The sequence below is a fragment of the Indicator indicator genome, chromosome 1 (assembly GCF_027791375.1).
Source record: "Indicator indicator isolate 239-I01 chromosome 1, UM_Iind_1.1, whole genome shotgun sequence".
In the NCBI taxonomy this organism is placed as follows: Eukaryota; Metazoa; Chordata; class Aves; order Piciformes; family Indicatoridae; genus Indicator; species Indicator indicator.
The window spans coordinates 88115313-88134784 of NC_072010.1; the positions used below are offsets into that span (position 1 = coordinate 88115313).

The window sequence follows — 19472 nt, forward strand, 5'->3', positions numbered from 1 at the left end:
CCTTCTAAACAGTCAATCCCTTGTCAATCCCTAACAGTCAATCCCTAACAGTCTTCCTGTAGGCTCCCTTCAGATAATGAAATCTAGCTATAAGGTCTCCCCAGAGCCTTTTCTTCTCCAGGCTGAACAACCTCAACTCTGTCAGCCTGTCTTTGTAGGAGAAGTGCTCTAGCCCTCCGATCATCTTTATGACCCTTCTCTGAAGCCGCTCCAGGGGGTCCATGTCTCTCTTGTGTTGGGGGCCCCAGAGCTGTACACAGTACTCAAAGTGAGGTCTCACCAGAGCAGGACAGAGGGACAGAATCACAACTCTCAATCTGCTGGTCATGCTTCTTTTGATGCAGCCCAGGATGCCATTGGCCTTTAGGCTGCAAGCATGCAGTGTTGGCTTGTGTCCAGCTTCTTTTACACCAGTATCCTCAAGTTCTTTTCTGCAGGGCTGCTCTCAATTTCATCATCCCCCAGCTTGTATTGATATCGGGGATTGCCCCAACCTAGGTGCAGGACCTTGCACTTTGACTTACTGAACCTCATGAGATTGTCCTCAGCATTGTCAAAATGCTTCTGAAACACTGAAAGGCTGGGGGCATAAACCACCTCTCTAGAAAGCCTGTTTCAGTGTTTGAGAGAAGAAGACTATATATCTATAAAACAATCAGATTAGATAGATATAGATATACACACACACACCCCTATACACACACACACACGTCTATATTCAGAAGAAGACTGAATTCTATCAAAAGCAAACTGATCTGTATTGTACTCCTGCTGTTATTCAACACCACCTCCCTCACTCTGTGTTTCTCCACAGAGATGGGTGTACTTGACTGTATCTTACCTGAGCATACCAAACAGGCTGTCCATTGTCATAAGCTTTTGCCATGAAACTCAGACTGACATTCCTGCCAACCTGAAGTTCATTCATAGGCTCTATTTCCAGTAACCCTGTGTCATCCACAGAATCAGCAGCTTCTATTAATTTGAGGTTCCACACCTTCATGGTGCCAGAAGCATTAAAGAAAAAACAAAAAAAGGTTATGCTTTCATACACAATTAATATGGAAATTCAGAATTATGAGAAACCATGGAGCATAGACTCTACAGGCAGAGTATGAAACCTGTCATATCTGCTTTGAATGCAACCTTGAACAGTGACATTCAGCAACTTCTCTCTGATCTATTTGGGTGCAATGCAAAGTATATGTGCAAGTTCTCTATCCAATTCTGAAATAATGTTAATTAAATTCAGTCCTGGTACTACTAGAGCTACACATAGCAGCCTCAGCGAATCACAGAATGGTAGGGGTTGGAAGGGATCTCTGAAGATGATCAAGTCCAGTTCCCCTGTCAAAGTAAGATCACATAGGGCAGGTCACACAGGAATGTGTCCGGATGGGTCCTGAAAGTATCTAGAGAAGGAGACTCCATAACCTCTCTGGGTAGCCTGGTCCAGTGCTCCATCACCCTCACAGTAAAGAAGTTTTTCCTCATGTTGAGGTGGAACTTCCTACGTTACAGTTTGTGTCTGTTGCCCCTTGTCCTATCTCAGAACACCACTGAAAAGAGACTGGCTCCTTCTTCTTGGCACCCACTCTTCTGCAGGCTAAACAACCCCAGGTGTCTCAGCGTCTCCTCGTAAGACAGATGCTCCAATACCTTCATCATCCTCATAGCCTCCGACTCTTTCCAGTAGGTGCCTGTCTCTCCTGGACTAGGGAACCCAAAATTGGACACAATACTCAGAAATATAAACAGTAAATGCTATCTGCCTGCTTTCAGCATTGCTCATACTAAAGCAGCACAGAAGAAAGAATGAGAAATGTACCATATCCATATTCTGCTCTGTGAGATAAGGACAAGAAAACAGTCAGCACCCTGGTAACTAAGTGAATTTTCTTGATGAAATCATAGCAATTTACAGAACACAACAACAAGAACTCCAGGGTGTTTGAAACTCTCTACTGACTATAGCACTCAGCTTCCTGTTGGTTATCTGAGTCTTCCACACATCAGCACAATACACATCATATCTTCCCTTAAAGAGCAGGCAAACATGACCGAAAAATCCTTGATGACTGAGAGGGGAGATCAGAAATTGGTGGTATGAATATGGAAAACTTTTTGATGTCAGTTTATAGAATGATATCTTAACTTCAGGATGCTTTTTCTTTTAATAATTCCTGTATCTCAGTATATTAATCTGAGAGGCTAGTTAATTTTTGTCCTTATAATAATCTGAGCTTTCAAATACTCAGAAAATTAATTTCAAATATTGCTATAGTTTATCCTTTGCAATAATACCAAGGCCTGAAAATTAAAGATTAACCAAAACTACAAATTAAAAGAAAAATAGCTAGAATGCAGGCAAGGACAAAGCTTTTAAAGAAATGACTGAAAATTATTTTGATTTACTAGAGTAAAAAATCATTTATTCAAACACAGACACTGTGGAGATGTGCTCTTATTCTATTTGTTCTAAAAAACTCATTCTCACAAAGAAACTGCATTGCAAAATTGCCTTCATAAATAAAGTCTGGTAAAGAAAAGATATAACATTTACCTGCAAACCACAGATTTGCACATCTAAAGGCAGAGCAGGAGAAAAACTCACCCGAATGAAGCCATCTTTTCCAATGGTGACAAGTTCTCTTTTCTCCAGAACTAACTGGCTGACAGGACCACTGTGACAGGGCTTCTGTCTAGCTCGGCAGAGCTCTGCTTTAATGAGGTCCCCTTCCCAAAGCAGCAAGTTGCCCCACTCAGACCCGGAGATAACCTTCAATGCAAATGAAAACATGCACATAAACACCTACACTTTACTATGCAGAAATACTGGCCAGAATCATAGGATGGTTTGTGTTGAAAGGGACCTTAAAGATCATCTAGTTCCAACCCCCCTGCCATAGGCAGGAACACTTTCCACTAAACCAGGTTTCTCAAGACCCCATCCAGCCTGGCCTTGAACACCTCCAGAGAGGGAGCATCCATGACCTCCCTGGGCAACCTGTTTCAGTGTCTCACCACCCTTACTGTAAAGAATTTCCTCCTAATATCCAGTTTAAATCTGTCTTCCTCAAGTTTCAATCCTTTCCCTCTTGTCTTGTTCACTACAAGCCCTTGTAAAAGTCCCTCTCCATCTTTTTTTTGTAGGCCCCCTTCAGGTGCTGGAAGGCCACTATAAGGTCTCACCAGAGCCTTCCCTTCTCCAGGCTGAACAGCCCCAACTCTCACAGCCTGTTCCCATTGGAGAAGTTCTCCAGTCCTCTGAAGAATCTACTTAACATTTGTGGCTTCCTTCCATAAAAGCATTAAATCAATACCAACGTCCAGATATTTTCAAGTTGTAAAGATTCAACTTTTTGCAACATGATGTAATTTATGAAATGGTTAAAAATTAGAGCTAACAATCTTTGTGTTTCTTTACACTAATATTAATGTTTTCACTACCTCATTAGAGGAGCCTCATATCTAAGTCAACAGAGATCTTTTGTGTGGAAATTGCAATACTAACCATATTCTTCTATTATTACAATGCCAGCCAGGTTTTTAGAACATTAATGTCAATATTAGCTTATCAGAGCAGTGCATTAAGGGTCTAATTCAAATAACTTTGAAGCAAATAGTAACTCTCCAACTTAGAAGAATTTATATTAAAATCTGAGAGAGAACACAAAATCAGTTTAACTTTTTCTAACTTACCTTCCCATCAGGCAGCTCCACATAACCTGTAATGTCAGTTACTGCAGTTTTTCCAAATCTGCCTAAAGCTCCTTGTAACTTCAGACCAGTGAATGTGAGAGCCATCTTCCAGAACCTGAGTACAAAAAAAACATCACTCTGACACAAGCTTTCCTAAACACACTCTTCAGTCCCCTTCAGACATTGCAATAATCTTACCGGGGTACCTCTGAAGTTCATTTATTATTCTTTTCCATAGGACATCTTGGCATTTTATTTTTAAAATTAGATAAAGCTTTTTAATTACACAAAAATTTCCCTATACTAATCTCTATGAAAAAGTGAGGAAAAGGATTTGGAATGGGCAGAATGAAGATAAAACTAGTATTTAAAATTACTAAGCATAGCAAATACACCTAGTTAGGGTTGTTGTCTTAAGCATATGATGCTCAACTTTTTAAATCTGAGGGGCTAAAGTCTCCACTGAATTTCTTCTAAGTACCTCCACAAACTTGAGCTTGACTATAAAATCGCACTCAGCAAAGCTTTTATCCTAGGTGTTATAGCTATTTCTAGATTATCATTATATTTTTATCAGTGTAAACCATAATTTTAAATCACTGCATTACAGAAATTAACACCTACTGCAATTAGAGATAGTTCACTGTGTGTGCAGGAGACATTACATTTCAGACAGGTGTTGGAAACTGTATTTTGAGGCCACATTGCAGTGAAAGGTCATGTTTATCACGTTATAAAAACTAGGTTGGAGTTTATTCATAGTATTTTAGCTCAAAAGAAACTTCATAAGAGATTTTCTTTTAGCAGACTTTCTTAAACAATGTATTCTAAACTACATTTGTTCTGGGTCTAAATAAGCCATTTGCTATTTCAGGCCCACCTTGCAACCAAATTGTAGAGCAAGTCTCAGATTTTGACCTTTAAAAAGAAACTTTAGATGTCTTATAATTACAAAAATATCACTCCTACTACAATAGCATCCAAGTCATATCTTAAGTGTCTGCTATATTAACCCTGAAAGGTTTAGATTGCATATTATGAAAAAATTCTTTACTGATAGAGTGGTCGGGCCTTGGAACAGGCTACCCAGGGAGGTGTTGGAGTCACCATCCCTGGAGGTGTTCAAAAACGTGTGGACGTGGCACTTTGGGACATGGCCATGGTGGTCTTAGGTTGAGACTTGGACTCAATCTTAGAGGTATTTTTCAACCAAAATAATTCTATGATTCTATAATAAACACAGAACACAAAGCTAATCACTGCCCCAAAGAGCTGAAAGTTGTAGTTTGTTTGTTGGTTTGGTTTTGTGGGTTTGTTTTGTTTTATTTTTTTCACAGAAAAGGATCTGTAAACTTATCAGAGAAGGGAATTTAGAATTTATGGAATGTAATGGTTTAGTGCAGGGGCTAAACTCCCTGCTCCCTCAACACAAAAGTGAGGACAAAAGTAACAGACAAAACTCAGGGTTGAGATAAAGAGATAAGAGTTTAATATAACATGAGATATCATGATCATAATGCATAATTACCTTAATAATCTAATTAATCTAATAATACAATGCATGATTACCTTAGCTTAGCCTATTTGCAGAAGAAGTGCAGTGAAATACAGGGAAAACCCCAGCATGAAACAGAAAACCCAAACCAGCAGCTACCCCTCTCCCACCCATTCCACCGCCATGCCTGCAGAAAAAGCCAGCATCCAAGAACCTGGGACCCAGAAGCAGCAACCGGAACAGGAAGCCTCCCATGTTGCAATCTGAACTTTAAGCCCCATTATCCAGTTAGCACTTTCATGTTTTGAAGCTGGCATGACTGCAGCATGCTATGAATAACAGCAGCAGGTTCAACTCAACCCATGACATGGAAGCATATATTTTTAAGGTTTCCTTGCAAGCTTTTGGTGATATCAGAGGGTTTCTGATATATGACTTGGCAATCAGTTCTAATGGCTGCCCAAACAGCAGATGACTTTAAGAATCATGGAATCAGGGAATTGTTTCATTTGGAAAAGACCTCTAAGATCAGAGTCCAACTGTCAGCCTAAGACCACCATGGCCATTAAACCATGCCCCAAAGTGCCATGTCCACATGTTTCTTGAACACCTCCAAGACTCAACCACCTTCCTGGGCAATGTATTCCAATGCCTGATCACTCTTTCAGTAAAGAAAATTTTCCTAGTGTCCAATATAAACCTCTCCAGGCACAGTCAAAGGCACAGGAGGCACATATGCCATGTTACCAGCTAGAAGACATGTATATATAAATACCTTTTATTAATTCTCCCTAGTGCTTGTTGGAACTGCCAGTGTGGAGCCAGTGGTACCAATATTCAACATGAAGAACAGCAGAGCAAAGGTGTCAAAGACTTTGCTTACTGGCTAAAGGACTTGAACTTCCTCATTTTTGTAATTGTAATGGGCAGATAAAATAGCATTCCTCAATGGTCCATGTTTGCTAATGATACATTCCTATTAGTCGTCTTATAATATCTATTAATCCTAATCAGTAAACCTACCTAATGTGTCCTGATCCAGATGTAATGAGTTGATCTTCATTATAGGTGGAAAATGAGACCCTGTAAACATCCTGTGAAAAAGCTTTTGACCTCAACACTATCTTTTCTTGTTTCCAGTCCCAGATAGTCAGCATGTAGTCAGGGCTGCTCCCAACACTGGCCAGTAAAGTGCCAGCATTGCTGAAATCACCAAAAACATAGGCTTCCTCTGTTCCACCTGAAGAAATATACAAGACCTCATACAAAACTCACAGAAAAGAGGAAGAAACAAGAACAAGAAGCAGCTCAACTTTGACTGCAATTATTTTTTTTTCAACAGGTAAAAGCTCTCAGTTCACTATTTCTGCTAAAATGTTTCTTCCCATGCAATAATTATAAAGCTTGAAACCAGTGTTTTCTATTTTGCTTTGAAGGACCAAAAGGTCATTATTTCCTCCTAAACCTCTAAAGTGACCAACTTCTCCATCTGCTGGGATCTATAAACACTGGCATTTTTTGTGTAAAGTGAAAATATAACTTCTTACAGTACCTCGCAGTATCCTGTAGGGCCTGAGTGAAGGATAATCATAGATTATGAGGTTTGGCTTCTTCCCTTTTTCTCCTGCTGCAAAGTACTGCTTAGTAGGGTGTGCCTTGGAAAAAGCAAAAGTCCCATTGCATGCTGTAATGACAGCTTTGACTCTATTCTGCTAGTTATTGAGTAATAACTAAATTGCATTGACTGACTCATTAGGAAAAAGATCATGCCATAAATAGCAGATTTCTGAACTGCCAATCTGTTGCTCAGTATCAGAACACAGTTACTATGCACACAAAATTGGACATATAATGCAGAACCATGACAAACTGTGAAATAATTTGCTTTATCATGCATTCTTCTACTATTCCTACCTCACTCAACCCAGTAGCTGATCTTTCCACGAGCAGCATTTCTGTCAGCAGCCACCTACTTCAGCGGACAGCTTCAGGAAAGCCGTTCTGAATGCCATTGTTCAGAAGACATAAAGATGTACCATGACTCTCCAGAAAAGGCTGCTTACATTGGAGCAGAATGGTCCGAGGCCAGTATTCTGGAAGCCTTGCTCATAAGGAACACCACTGAGAGAGAGCAGAGCCCTTCACAGGGTAAGGTGCTTCAAATGCAGAGGAAGCCTTAAGAGTCCAAGTTCTTGGTAGTATCTATGATTCTGTAATCATAGAACTGTTGAGGTTGGAGGAGACCTTTGAGATCATCAAGCCCAAATGCTTGCCTAGAGCTCACGATCCCACCACAACTGCTAAGCTACTACCACTATACCACTTCCCTCAGTACCACATCCACATGTCTTTAATACCTCCAGAGATGGTGATTCCACCACCCTCATGGAAAGGCTGTTCTAATGCCTGATAAACCTTTATGTGAAGAATTTTTTTCTTAATATCCAATCTGATCTTATTAGAGTGAAAAGAGATACTTTTTATCTTCATAAAGGGCTACAAGGATGATTAAGGGATGGCCACATCTGTCTTATGAGGAAAGACTGAGAGACCTGGGGATGTTTTGTCTGGAAAAGAGAAGGCTGAGAGGAGATCTTAATAATGTCTATGAATGTGGGTGGGTGTCAAGAAGAAGGGGCCAGTCTCTTTTCAGTGGTGTCCTGTAACAGGACAAGGGGCAATAGATACAAACTGGAACATATCAAGTTCCACCTCAACAAGAGGAAAAACTTCTCTCCTGTGAGGGTGCTAGAGCACTGGAACAGGCTGCCCAGAGAGGATGCAGAGTTTCCTTCTCTAGAAACTTTGAAAACCCATCTGGATGTGTTCCTATGTGGCCTAACCTAGATGATCCTGCTTTGGTAGGGTGATTAAATTAAATTATCTCTAAAGGTCTCTTCCAACACCTGCCATTCTATGATTCTGTGATTCCTTTATCTAGGAATTTGATTTTCTACATTTTAACTGCAGGCAAAACACTATACTAATATCAATTGGATTAAAAAAAAAAAAAAGTTGATATGAGCAAATATAGGAATGTAATAATTTTAAAAATTGATCCTATCTGACACCTGTCAGTCCTTTAAGATACCTGTGCCTGGGCCTCAGGTATGTAGATACTTGTCCTCTGAAAATCATGTTGACAGGCCGAGTAGCCCACACTGCAGAGTCCACAAATCCCCCTAATCAATATTACACTTTCTTATGCATATTTATGTGCAGCTGTAGAAAGCTCCCATCAGGTAATCAAGTGAACAAGTTGCTTCTAGGAAGTGAGTAACATCCTAAAAGATGAAACCAAAGCCATACCGTGATAAACCCAATTCCACCACCACCACTGCTCCGGAGATAACGTTGAGATTGAGTTTGCAAGTCCAGGAGCACGATGTGGTTGCCTGCTATATACATCAGGGTTTGGTTATCGATGGGCAGCAGGTTTACACTTCTGCTGAAGTCGTATCCAAAAGAATATCTGAGAACAGTTCAGTAAGGAAAAGATTTGACACTGGCTTTGTAGAAAGGTTTTCTAAGAGGATAGAGATGAAAACTGAAGGTGGAATACTGAATCTGGTGACTGAAAGCCTAATGGTGGGAGATAGTTTTGTTCAGTATATAGTCAAGGTAACATATACCATGCCTCTATGACTGAGAGGAAGGCACAAGTGAAGACCTTCTAAAGTTCATATTCCATCCTTTCATCTCCACTACACGGCACACCTCTTGCCTCTGATGGATCCTTCGGGGCTGCAAAGAATTTATGTTCTCTAAGTGTTCTCTTTTCAAATAGAATGTAGGAGATATGCATCAGATTACTAGTAACTGTTTTACAGACAATAGATAACCAAGGAAGTACTCAAGCTCACTTCTTAAATGTTTAAAGGTAGATGCTGAAAAGGAAAAAATCCAGTGTTCAATAGCAACTTGACTGTCTGCAGAGAAAACCACAAGCACTTGTGAAAGTCACACATATCTTTCTTGACCATATGTCACACACCATATATGGCAAAAGCCTTCTTGTACCTCTTACCTGATGGGCATCGCTCCATTCTACCAGACTACAAATCTACCTGGTTTCTTCCCCACTTCTCCCTTAGCAGTTCTGAGGAAGTACAAGGTACACAGCCACTCTTCTCCACACCTCCCCTCAACTATGTATGGCTATACAGAAAGAGAGAGCTTTGCAGGGAATCTTCTTATGCTAGTCTTCTGCCTGGTCAAATTAACTTGTCCATAATTGAGTTCTATGAGAGTAGTTATGACAATAAGCAGTAAGAAAAGTTTATGAGGGCAAGACAACATTTAAGATTAAATTCAAGATTAAATTCATCCAGAATCATAACCACTCAGGATTCTTATCCATGTCTCAACCAGAAGCATCCCACTGATGCCACATAGGCTGGTCTAGGACAACTCTCTGATGCCAAGTCTCTAGAGCTAGCTTTTCAAAAGACGATTCTCCACTGGTCAGCAAATTTGGCCAGTCTTCCCTGCCACACAGCCCTTGAAGATCAATGTAAGCTCTGCATGATGCTGTGGGGAGCAGGGGTGTGCACAGATACAGGGGAAGCAGTGGGGAGAGCTGCTCCAGTTGCAGAGCTGAGCATGGCAGGAAGAAGGAAATTGTGCATGGGTAAGGGAGTTCAAGTGTAAGAAATAATGAGTCACACGATTTGTAAAATGTGCCAGCTAATTAATCCCATGCCTTCAGTGTGCTCAGCCATCAGAGGTGTCAACTTTGCTCTGCAACTTTTTTCAACGACTCATTAACAAAGTAATATTCAAATTAATTGATAAGATAAAGGTAACTAAATCAAATCTGAAATACAAAAAAATTCACAATGAGATAAAAGCAAAGATGAGATAAAGACAACTAAATGAAACCTGACAAATTAAATTACAACATTTAAAACTTTGGCCAGCATGAGCATGGCCAGCTAATGTGCAGTTGGGATGCAAGGTAGATGGGAAGAACTACAGGAAAATTTTCCTTGGGTAGCTGGGGAGCAGGTGGCTGCCTCTCTGCCTTTTACCACCCACCAAGCCCCTGTGGTCACTTCAGTGCTGCTACTGCCATGCGTGTTGTGCAGATGGGGAAGAAGGGCCACCACAGCAGGAGCTGCTGGCTCCCCATACTTGTGATTGTCTGGGGCTGAGGAGGATGTTGGGGTGGTGGAACATCATTGAAAAACACCACCACCACCCCCCACCACCCCTTGCACCAAAAAAAAAAAAAAAAAAAGAAAAATCCCTAAGGCACAGCAGAAACAAACTTGCAAGTGGTTCTGCCACCTATAATAGACCCACAGAGTGCTTTCCCATGGAGCTGGCTGTGTAGAGCTGGCTGCACAGAGTTGTCCCATTCTGCAGATAGGCTACTCCAAATTAGAGAAGTACTATTTAAAGAACCCTTATCAAATATTTATGGCTTTAAATATGCACAGCCTCAGCAGAAAGGATACTTAAGAGTAAGAAGGTTAACAGGTATCCCAGAGTCTTCAGTGACAAATGGCCGTGAATGTATATCTTCATAGTTATAGAAGAAAGTTTCTGAGATTTTCTTTTCTGCCTTCTGAGGACTTTTTGATATCTGTTCGCTATTATCTTGCTCTTCCAAATCACCTTCTGCATTTCAAAAGTTAGAACACAGAGAAATATATAATCACCATAAATTTTAGTCTTTTGCTGATACTTGCATCTAACTGCAAAAGGAAAGGGCAAACACATTCCTTGCCTCCTTCAACAGAGTAATGGGCACTCCACAGATCAAAACAACTTGTCCTGGGACAGTCTGGAAAAAGTGTACTATTAGGCTGTTAAAAACTTCACTGTGAATATTCAAAACTGAGAAAGAAAATTTTTGAGTTTTAAAAATTTTGATGGTTAAAATTCAAGATATACCAAAGTAGTTCACTTCAGCTTTGCTTAGTGTTTCGTTCTCAGCTTTAAAAACCACGTAAAGTTTAAAGCTCATAAATTCATAGAATGGTTTGAGTTGGAAGGGACCTTAAAGATCATCTAGTTCCAACCTCCCTGTCATGGGCAGGGACACCTTCCACAAGACTAAACTGCTCAATGCCCCATCTGACCTGACTTTGAACACCCCCAGGGAGAGGGCATCCACAACCTCCCTAGGCAACCTGTTCCAGTGTCTCACCGCCCCCGCTGTGTAAACAATTTCTTCCTAATATCCAGTCTAAACCTGCCCTCCTCAAGTTTCAATTCATTACCTCTCATCCTATCACTATAAGCCCTTGCAAAAAGTCCCTTCCCAGCTTTCTCGTAGGCCCCCTTTCAGGTACTGGAAGGCTGCTATAACATCTTCCCAGAGCCTTCTCTTCTCCAGGATGATCAGGCCCAACTCCCTCAGCCTGTCCCCATAGGGGAGGTGCTCCAGCCCTCTGATCATCTTCATGCCATCCTCTGGACCTGCTCCAGCAGGTAGATGTCCTACTTAATGCTGTGGGCACCCTTTTCATTAGATATTGGAGACACACCATTATAGAAATTAGGAAAAAGACATAGAGCAGACCACCAGACACCATCATCCTCCCTGACACTGTGACCCAGTGTAGCCCTTCTCTGGCCTGCAATATATCACACTCTCGACTTGCAACAAGTCATAAACAAAAGTACCTTGCATTTCAATACCTCAGACCAAATCTGTGTTACCTATTTTGTAAGCTGTTCTTGAATTTTTCTCTCCTAGACATCTGATGGAAAACAACCAGAGGTCAGAGATCAGTCATAGCAAAGAGCAAAATTAAGTACACAAGTTCAGTCAACTGAAAGGGAAACTCAGGAACTGTAACATGACAGCATTGGTCTGAAATGCTGTTCATACCAATAACAATGAAAAACTGAAACAAGAAAGCAGTGGAATTTTTAAGGTCATGCCAACATCTCCTCAGTGGAAAGCAGTACTCACCAATGTTCTCAGTCTCTGATTCCACCTGCTCTCCTTCTTCCTCCTGTTCCTCTGCAGCTGGTGGAGTTTCTTCTGCAAAAGACAATTGGGATTACTTTCTGTAGTATGAATCCTTCTGACTAATTTGCTCATAAATGCCATGTTAAATAAATACACAGTTCTGTAGTAAAAAAAGAAATTCCTTCTGCGCGACAACAGACTTCCTACTCTTTAGGTGGGGAGAAGTTTGCTTTAAAAAAGATATGTTGTTAAACTTAGTGGAAGGAAGAGCCACATCCTGTATCAGGAAAAAAATTATAATAGGAAGATCAAACCAGCGCTGATGCCAATATAAGCATCAAAACGTTCCACAGAAGACTCACTAGTGGATTTTGTTATCCATGGTACCTAGAGCTAGGTAGACATGTTAGGTGACATGCAGAACATCCGAAATAGACACTGGACAGGCATTTCAAGATGAAAATGGTGTTAAAAGGAGAAATACACGTCTCTGGCAGAAAGAGACCAGTAAAGTTAATTAATTGGAGTGCTAGCTACAGAGACAGCAGCAAAAAAGATTCAGGGGAGAGACTTTGTGGGCTGAGGAATTATGGGACCTATAGACACAATGGTCAGCCCAGAACTTCACTGTGAGAGGTCATCTTTGTCCAGAGTAGAAATAAAATTTAGCAATCCCAAGAGCAGCACAGAAGATGAACATCTGCTAGTATAAGGAAGAGGTGAGTGGTGAGAGAAGCCAGAAGCTACCGTAAGTTCAGTATTGGAGAGAGTCCAGAGAAAGGCCACAAAGATAATTGGAGGGCTGGAGCACCTCACCTATGGGGACAGGCTGCAAAAGTTGGGGCTGTTCAGCCTGGAGAAGAAAAGGCTCCTGGGAGACCTTATAGCAGCCTTCCAGTACCTAAAGAAGACCTACCAAAAATATGGGGAGGGATTTTTTACAAGGGCTCATAGTGATAGGATGAGCAGGAGTGGCTTTAAGCTGGAAGAGGGTAGATTTAGACTGGATATTACGAAGAAATTCTTTAGAGTGAGGGTGGTGAGACACTGGAACTGGTTGCCCAGGGAGGTTGTGGATGCCCCCTCCCTGGAAGTGTTCAAGGCTGGGTCAGATGGAGCCTTGAGCAACCTGGTCTAGTGGAAGCCGTCCCTACCCATGGCAGGAAGATTGAAACTAGATGATCTCTAAGGTCCCTTCCAACCCAGACCATTCTGTGATATTCCCTGGGACTCAGGACTAACAAGACTCCCGAGTGGCACACTGCTAAACACAGACAAGACCGCGTTTGCTGTTCAAAAGCCCACACCAAGACAGAGTGTTGCACCCTCACCATAGCACGGCCATGTGCTGTCAACAGCTCCAGATTGGACAGGGCCTTGAGCATGGGAGGCATCCCTGCCCATGGCAGAGGGGGTGGAACTAGAGGATCTTTAAGGTCCCTTCCAACCCAAACCATTCTATGAATCTATTGAAATCACTATATAACAATGGGAAATACCCGAGTTTGATACCAGGATAAAAGTCCAGTTTCTGGCTTTGGGTCAGAATCCTTTTGGGAAAAGATCTTTTGAGCTATTTCAGGTATTTCAGGAAAGGCAAAATGTCCAAGCATAATGTCATCCACCAGAAGGAAAGTGTAGGAAAAGAAGTACTGTAGACATGTAATTCTTGTCATTATATGACTAGTCAAATTGCCCTACTCAGTCTTCATCCAAGAGTTCTAAGTCTCTGCTAGGGTCTGACTTTCCTGAATAATTTCATTTAAAAATTAAAATTACCTTTACCCCTCAGGAGTTCTGAGACAAACTTGAAAATAGATATGCTTAAAGTTTTAATTCAGAAAACAAATCAAAATAAAATAATTGCAATATATCTCAATATATTTCAATGAAATTCATGAGTTTTTAATGGGCTAACAGAACTGATATCACCAAAGTTGAAGGAATAGTTAGAGAGTAGATAGTTGCATAAATACACAGTGGAGTGTTCAGAGACCTGAATTCTAATTCCAACTCCAGTAATGATGTGTACACTGTGTATCAGCCATTCCACCTCTGGCTGTCTCAGTTATCTCTTTTGAAAAATGAGATAATAATACTTACCATCTTAGCAAAGTGTTTTGATATCCACAGAGAAAAGTGCTATAATATTTCAAATTATTATAACTAATTAGCAATCATTTATCTTCCAAAAATTAAGACTATCATAGTTTTCATTATAAATGAATTCCTATCTGGAAAATGCTTTAGGCTCAAAGAAGGTATGAACATTTCTGTCTGCATTGATATCTGGGTTCTAGTTAAAGAAAGCTATTGCAGTGTTCACGGCACATATTCCTGTGATGCCTTTCAAGCCAAAACAAATTTGTAATTTTAAGACTCTGAGAACGTTCATGAAGTCAGACATATCTACTTTGGTTGTAGATTCTGAGTTTCGTGGGCTGATGGATTCAGAAAACTTCTCTGTAGGTTCACTGTGACAAACTTATACATCTCTCTGACTGGGTTTTTATTGTAGGTCTTTTTGAGACAGTTCTCCTAAATAAGATAGAATTACAGGATTTGATACTGAAAACTGAAGTAGTGGCAAGTAAAACTGGTGTGAAATGGAGGAGAAAAACAAACCAACCAACCAACCCCAAACCAACCAACCAACCAAAAAAACCTAAAACCAAACCAAACAAACAAACAAAAAAAAAATCAAACAAAACAACAAGTTTGCAACTAGACATTTTTGCCAACCCTAATTATACACTATGCCTGACCAGGACCCTTTTGGGTTTTTTGTAGGGGTTTTTTTTTTTGGTTGGTTGGTTGGTTAATTTAGTTGTAATAATTCAAGATTGAACTAAATATTTCAAGATAATTCAAGACTGATCTGAAACACTATGCATATCTACATTAGTTCCATCATTTAGCTTCCTAAGAACTCATTCAGGAGTGAATTCAGGTTTTCTTGTTTCAGTGGCCAGTTATAAATTTCAGCTTAGCTCCATCTTTCAAATTGTCTTTCTCTTAGCTATGTTTTTAAAATCTACAGCTTACCTCAGAATGCAGAAATGAGTTCATTTGAGTATATTCTTTCAGTTATTTCAAAACTAAGATGTTTCTTTGCAATTTTGCTGCCACATAGAATCCTTATATACAGGAGTGTCTCAAAAAATCTTAGTAAATGTGGACATTAAGAGATGAGTAATCTCAGACCATTGTCTCATTCAAAATACAAGAGAACTAAATCTGCTTAATAACACACAAACACATCCAGTGACATGACACCACTTTCTTTGCACTTTGTGATCCTACATTTTAACTCTTTCCAGAAAAAAATGTCAAAGCTTCATAAGCACAATCCTTGCCTTCATAAATCCCATGACTGACACTTCAACTGCATAAAATCCATCAAATTAAATAATGACCTACAGTATTACTTTAGAAACTGAAGACATCTAGCAGTTACTATTTCAAGCTGTCTCTGCCTCACCATTAACTGTGTGACTGTGCTTAAGACATCACCTATCTTACCTCAGCTTTTGCATCTACAGAAGGGTGATAATTAGTTTTGCCCACTAATTCAGGATATGTAGAAACATGGCCCTATTACTGCAAAACATAACTACAATGCTGTTAATACCAGTGATAAGAGATTAAAAATTTATCTTTACACTGCTAATTCTGCAGAATTTTTTTTTTTTGGTTCACTCCAAAATGTGCAATTTATTTTTGTAAAAAAGCTTTGGGCACTGCTAGGTTTTGGAAAAAAAAAAAAAAACAACAACAACAAAAAGAGTAAAAGTTACTGGTCTTTCCTTCAGGAGAGATTGTATTGTGTTTTATTCTTTTACTGGTCATCGTTCCATGTGAAGGAACTCAGTTTGTTCCAGGACTTTGTTTTGCCCAATGAGATCACATCTGGAGTACTGTGTCCAGTTCTGGGCTCTCACGTTCAAGTGGGACAGGGACCTATTGGAGAGTCCAACAGAGGCTGTGAGGAGGATTAAGGGACTGGAACACCTGTCTTGTGAGGAAAGGCTGAGAGACCTGCGGCTGTTTAGCCTGGAGAAGGCTAAGAGGGAATCTCACTAATGTTTACAAATATCTGAAGAGTGGGTGTCAAGAAGGTTCCAGTCTCTTTTCTGTGGTCTCCTGTGACAGGACGAGGGACAGCAGACACAAAGTGGAACACAGAAATTCCACCTCAACATGAGGAAAAGCTTCTTCCTGTGAGGGTGACAGAGCACAGGCTGCCCAAAGAGGCTGTGGAGTCTTTTTCTGTGGAGACTTTCAAAACCTTCCTGGACACATTCCTGTGTGACCTGTCCCAGGTGATCCCACTTTGGCAGGGGGGTTGGACTTGATGATCTCCAGAGGTCCCTTCCAAATCCACCATTCTATGATTCTATGATTGCTTCCAATTGTGAGGCACACCACCATACTATGAGCCTTACAGGCAACACTCTGCTATCTTTCTGGTCTAGGGCTAGCACTGGCCTAAAATAATGACTTCATACTTTGGCTAGCCTGAGGACCATCTGCCATGAGGAATTACATACTAATCATCTGTTCCAGGCTGACGACTCTCCTTCCAGTCTAGGTCTGCTTCAGATGTTTTGGGTTTCTTCCCATCTGCCAAGTCTTACTTGTTTAATTTCTCTTCAGAAACACAACCCTCAGCAGTTTGTTCTGACTCTACCATTTTTTACAAAAAACCAGCACACCCCTGAACAACTGTCTCAGCATCCCTTTCAGCCTTCAGGATACATCAGATTACATCAGCAATTTACTGGGCTAAAAGAAGTCTTTCAATGCTCATAGAAAGAAAAAATATCCAAATGTAAATCAGGCATAGTTGCCCAGTGCAGTTTGTGTATCATTATCAGTCAGCATTACTATGACATTAGTAATAAGTGTTGGCTTTAGACAATCAACCCAAAATCTCAAGGAAGAATGTTTGTGTTCTAGAAAATATTGTTCTCTCTCTTACAATAGCTAGAAGACTTAAGCAAGGAGAATAACAGAAGGTATCGAATCTCACAGTAGTTATGGTTAAGTATATAAATTATTTACCAGTCAGAGACTGAAGCAGCAAGGGTAAAGCTACAAAGCAGGATCTATACATATCACCTTTATCACAGAGTCACAGAATCATGGAATTGTTTTAGTTGGAAAAGACCTCCAAGATCATCAAATCCAACCATCCACCCTGGCCATTATACTATGTCCCAAAGCGTCATGTCCACACAGTTTTTTAACACCTTCAGGAATGGCGACTCCACCACTTCCCTGGGCAGGGAAGTGCCTGATCACTCTTACAGTAAAGAACATTTTCCTAATATCCAGTCTATACCTCTGCAGGTACAATTTCAGGCCGTTTCCTCCTGTTCTATCACCTGATACTAGTGAGAAGGCACCAACCCCCACCTCACTGCAACCTCCTTCCAGGTAGCTGTAAAGAGCAAGAAAGTCTCCACTCAGCCTCTATTGTCTGTTTTTTCCACTCCCATCAGAGACAGAAAATAAGTGGACAGGAAAGCCCTGCTTAGTACCTCACTATTGCTGTTACACACGTGCAAAGTATTTTCCTGTAAAACTAGGATAAATAAAACCTAACTCTGATTTCCAACCTTACAATTAAAGCAGTCATTTTATGATTCAGATGTCCTATCTCTGTCTCACACAAGCGGAAGTTTCAGTCTCATAGGGAAACTCTTCGGTTTCACAAGTGTCTGCCTTATGAATAAAGGTTACCAGGTTTTTATCAAGCAGAAACAAAAACAGGTGACATCACCACAGTTATTTATTAACTTACATTATAAAGGGAAACCATTAAAATGAACATGAGAACAGTGCTACAACAGGTAACATAACTGCCTCACACAATTGGTGTGTGTATTTTCTCTTTACCCCCTTCTGCTAAAGCAAAACCAACAAGTCCCACATTTCAAATTAAATAGGGGACGGTTGATCTCAGATGCAGAACATTCATTCCTGTTTCCCTTTCCTGAAGCTAAGCACCTACATGAGAATAAAGGCTTTTGCTTTCCAAAAGCCTCTGTGTAGGAATACGGGTTCCACACAGAGGTCAGGATGCCAAGGTGACCGCACCAGCCTTACACAGAGGTGCCAGCCCAGCTCTGCTTCAGCCTACCCCTTCTTCCAAGGCCATATTCCATCTGGACACCAGGAAACCAGCTGTGACAAGGCAGAAGCGCCTCCCTACAGGCAGTTCTGCAAGGGAGAGCAAAGGGGCAGGCAGGGGACATCTGGAGCTCCTCAAGGACAGCAAGGGTGGGAGCCTCCGAGGGGCCATGGGGAAGGTGCCATAGGGAGGGTGCCACAGGAAAGCTCAGGCACAGCAAGGACATATCCCGGCCGTGGGCGGCGGCAGATGCCTGAGGAACGAGATGGCTACCGGGGAGAGGCCCATGGGACGCGTGGACACACGGGGGCCTGCGGCCACCCCGAGGGGCTGCGTAGACCGAAGCGGGAGCTGACCCTCCCCACCATCCCGTACCTTGAGCCGCCTCCATCGCAGCGTTATCGGTTTCCAGGCAACCGGCGCAGAGTTCTCCGGGAGCTGTAGTTCGGCGTGGCCAGAGAGCTCAGGCGCCAGCTAGTCCGTCGTGAACCGGCGCCGCGGGGAGCGGCCTCTGGAGTCGGCCGTTACTCGCTGCAACGGCCGGGGTTGAGGCGGGCATGCCATGGCTCCGATTCCGCCATAAATTGGAAGGGCTGAGGGTTTGGGTTTTTTTTTTTTTTTTTTTTTTGGGGGGGGGGAGGGGGTGTTTGTGGGTTTGTTTGGGTTTTTTGTTTGATTCGGTTTTTTTTTTTGCTTGGTTGGTTGTTTTGTTGGGGGGGGGGGGGCGGGGAGTGGGTTAATTTTATTTTTTTTGAAGTAACTTTTCTTTTGAGCACCGTTGCGGTCTTTCCAAAATTCAGCGGGTAAATGAATTCCCTGAACTTTCTGCCCACAAGACAAGGGAAGCGCGTGCTCCCGTGCCCCAGGCGGCAGAGCTTTGCCGAAACTGCCTATCTGTGACCGTATCACCACGTACACCTGTGTGCACATATTTTTATATATATATATTCTAATTTATTTATTTGTGTAAAGCAGTTCCTGAAGCTGGCGGCTGGTATTTTGCCAGCCTCTGCTGCAGAGGATGCAGGTGCGGAGGAGGGAGGAAGGGCCTGTACCTGCCGCCGAGGGGCCGTGGAGGGAGGTAGAGAGGGAGGAGACTGCAGCCAGCGGCAGCGCCCGGCCCTGGGACAGGTGCCACGGGAAGGGGAGGGCCTGTGGGCGCGGCGGGGTGGCCCGGCGCGACGGGGCCCCGGGCGGGCAGAGTAGGCTGCGAC

At 41.7% G+C, this 19472-nt stretch overlaps 1 protein-coding gene across 1 annotated transcript in view; it reads right to left on the bottom strand.

Moving 5' to 3' along the window:
- The window catches only part of CFAP44 (cilia and flagella associated protein 44), a 52467-nt gene extending 36496 nt beyond the window's left edge, over positions 1-15971 (bottom strand). Inside the window, 9 exon segments of the mRNA XM_054387050.1 lie at positions 842-997; positions 2615-2779; positions 3703-3817; positions 6221-6437; positions 6750-6852; positions 8507-8669; positions 10657-10819; positions 12123-12194; positions 15965-15971. Coding sequence (XP_054243025.1) covers positions 842-997; positions 2615-2779; positions 3703-3817; positions 6221-6437; positions 6750-6852; positions 8507-8669; positions 10657-10819; positions 12123-12194; positions 15965-15971 — 1161 coding nt within the window.
- Between the last annotated feature and the right edge of the window lie 3501 nt (positions 15972-19472).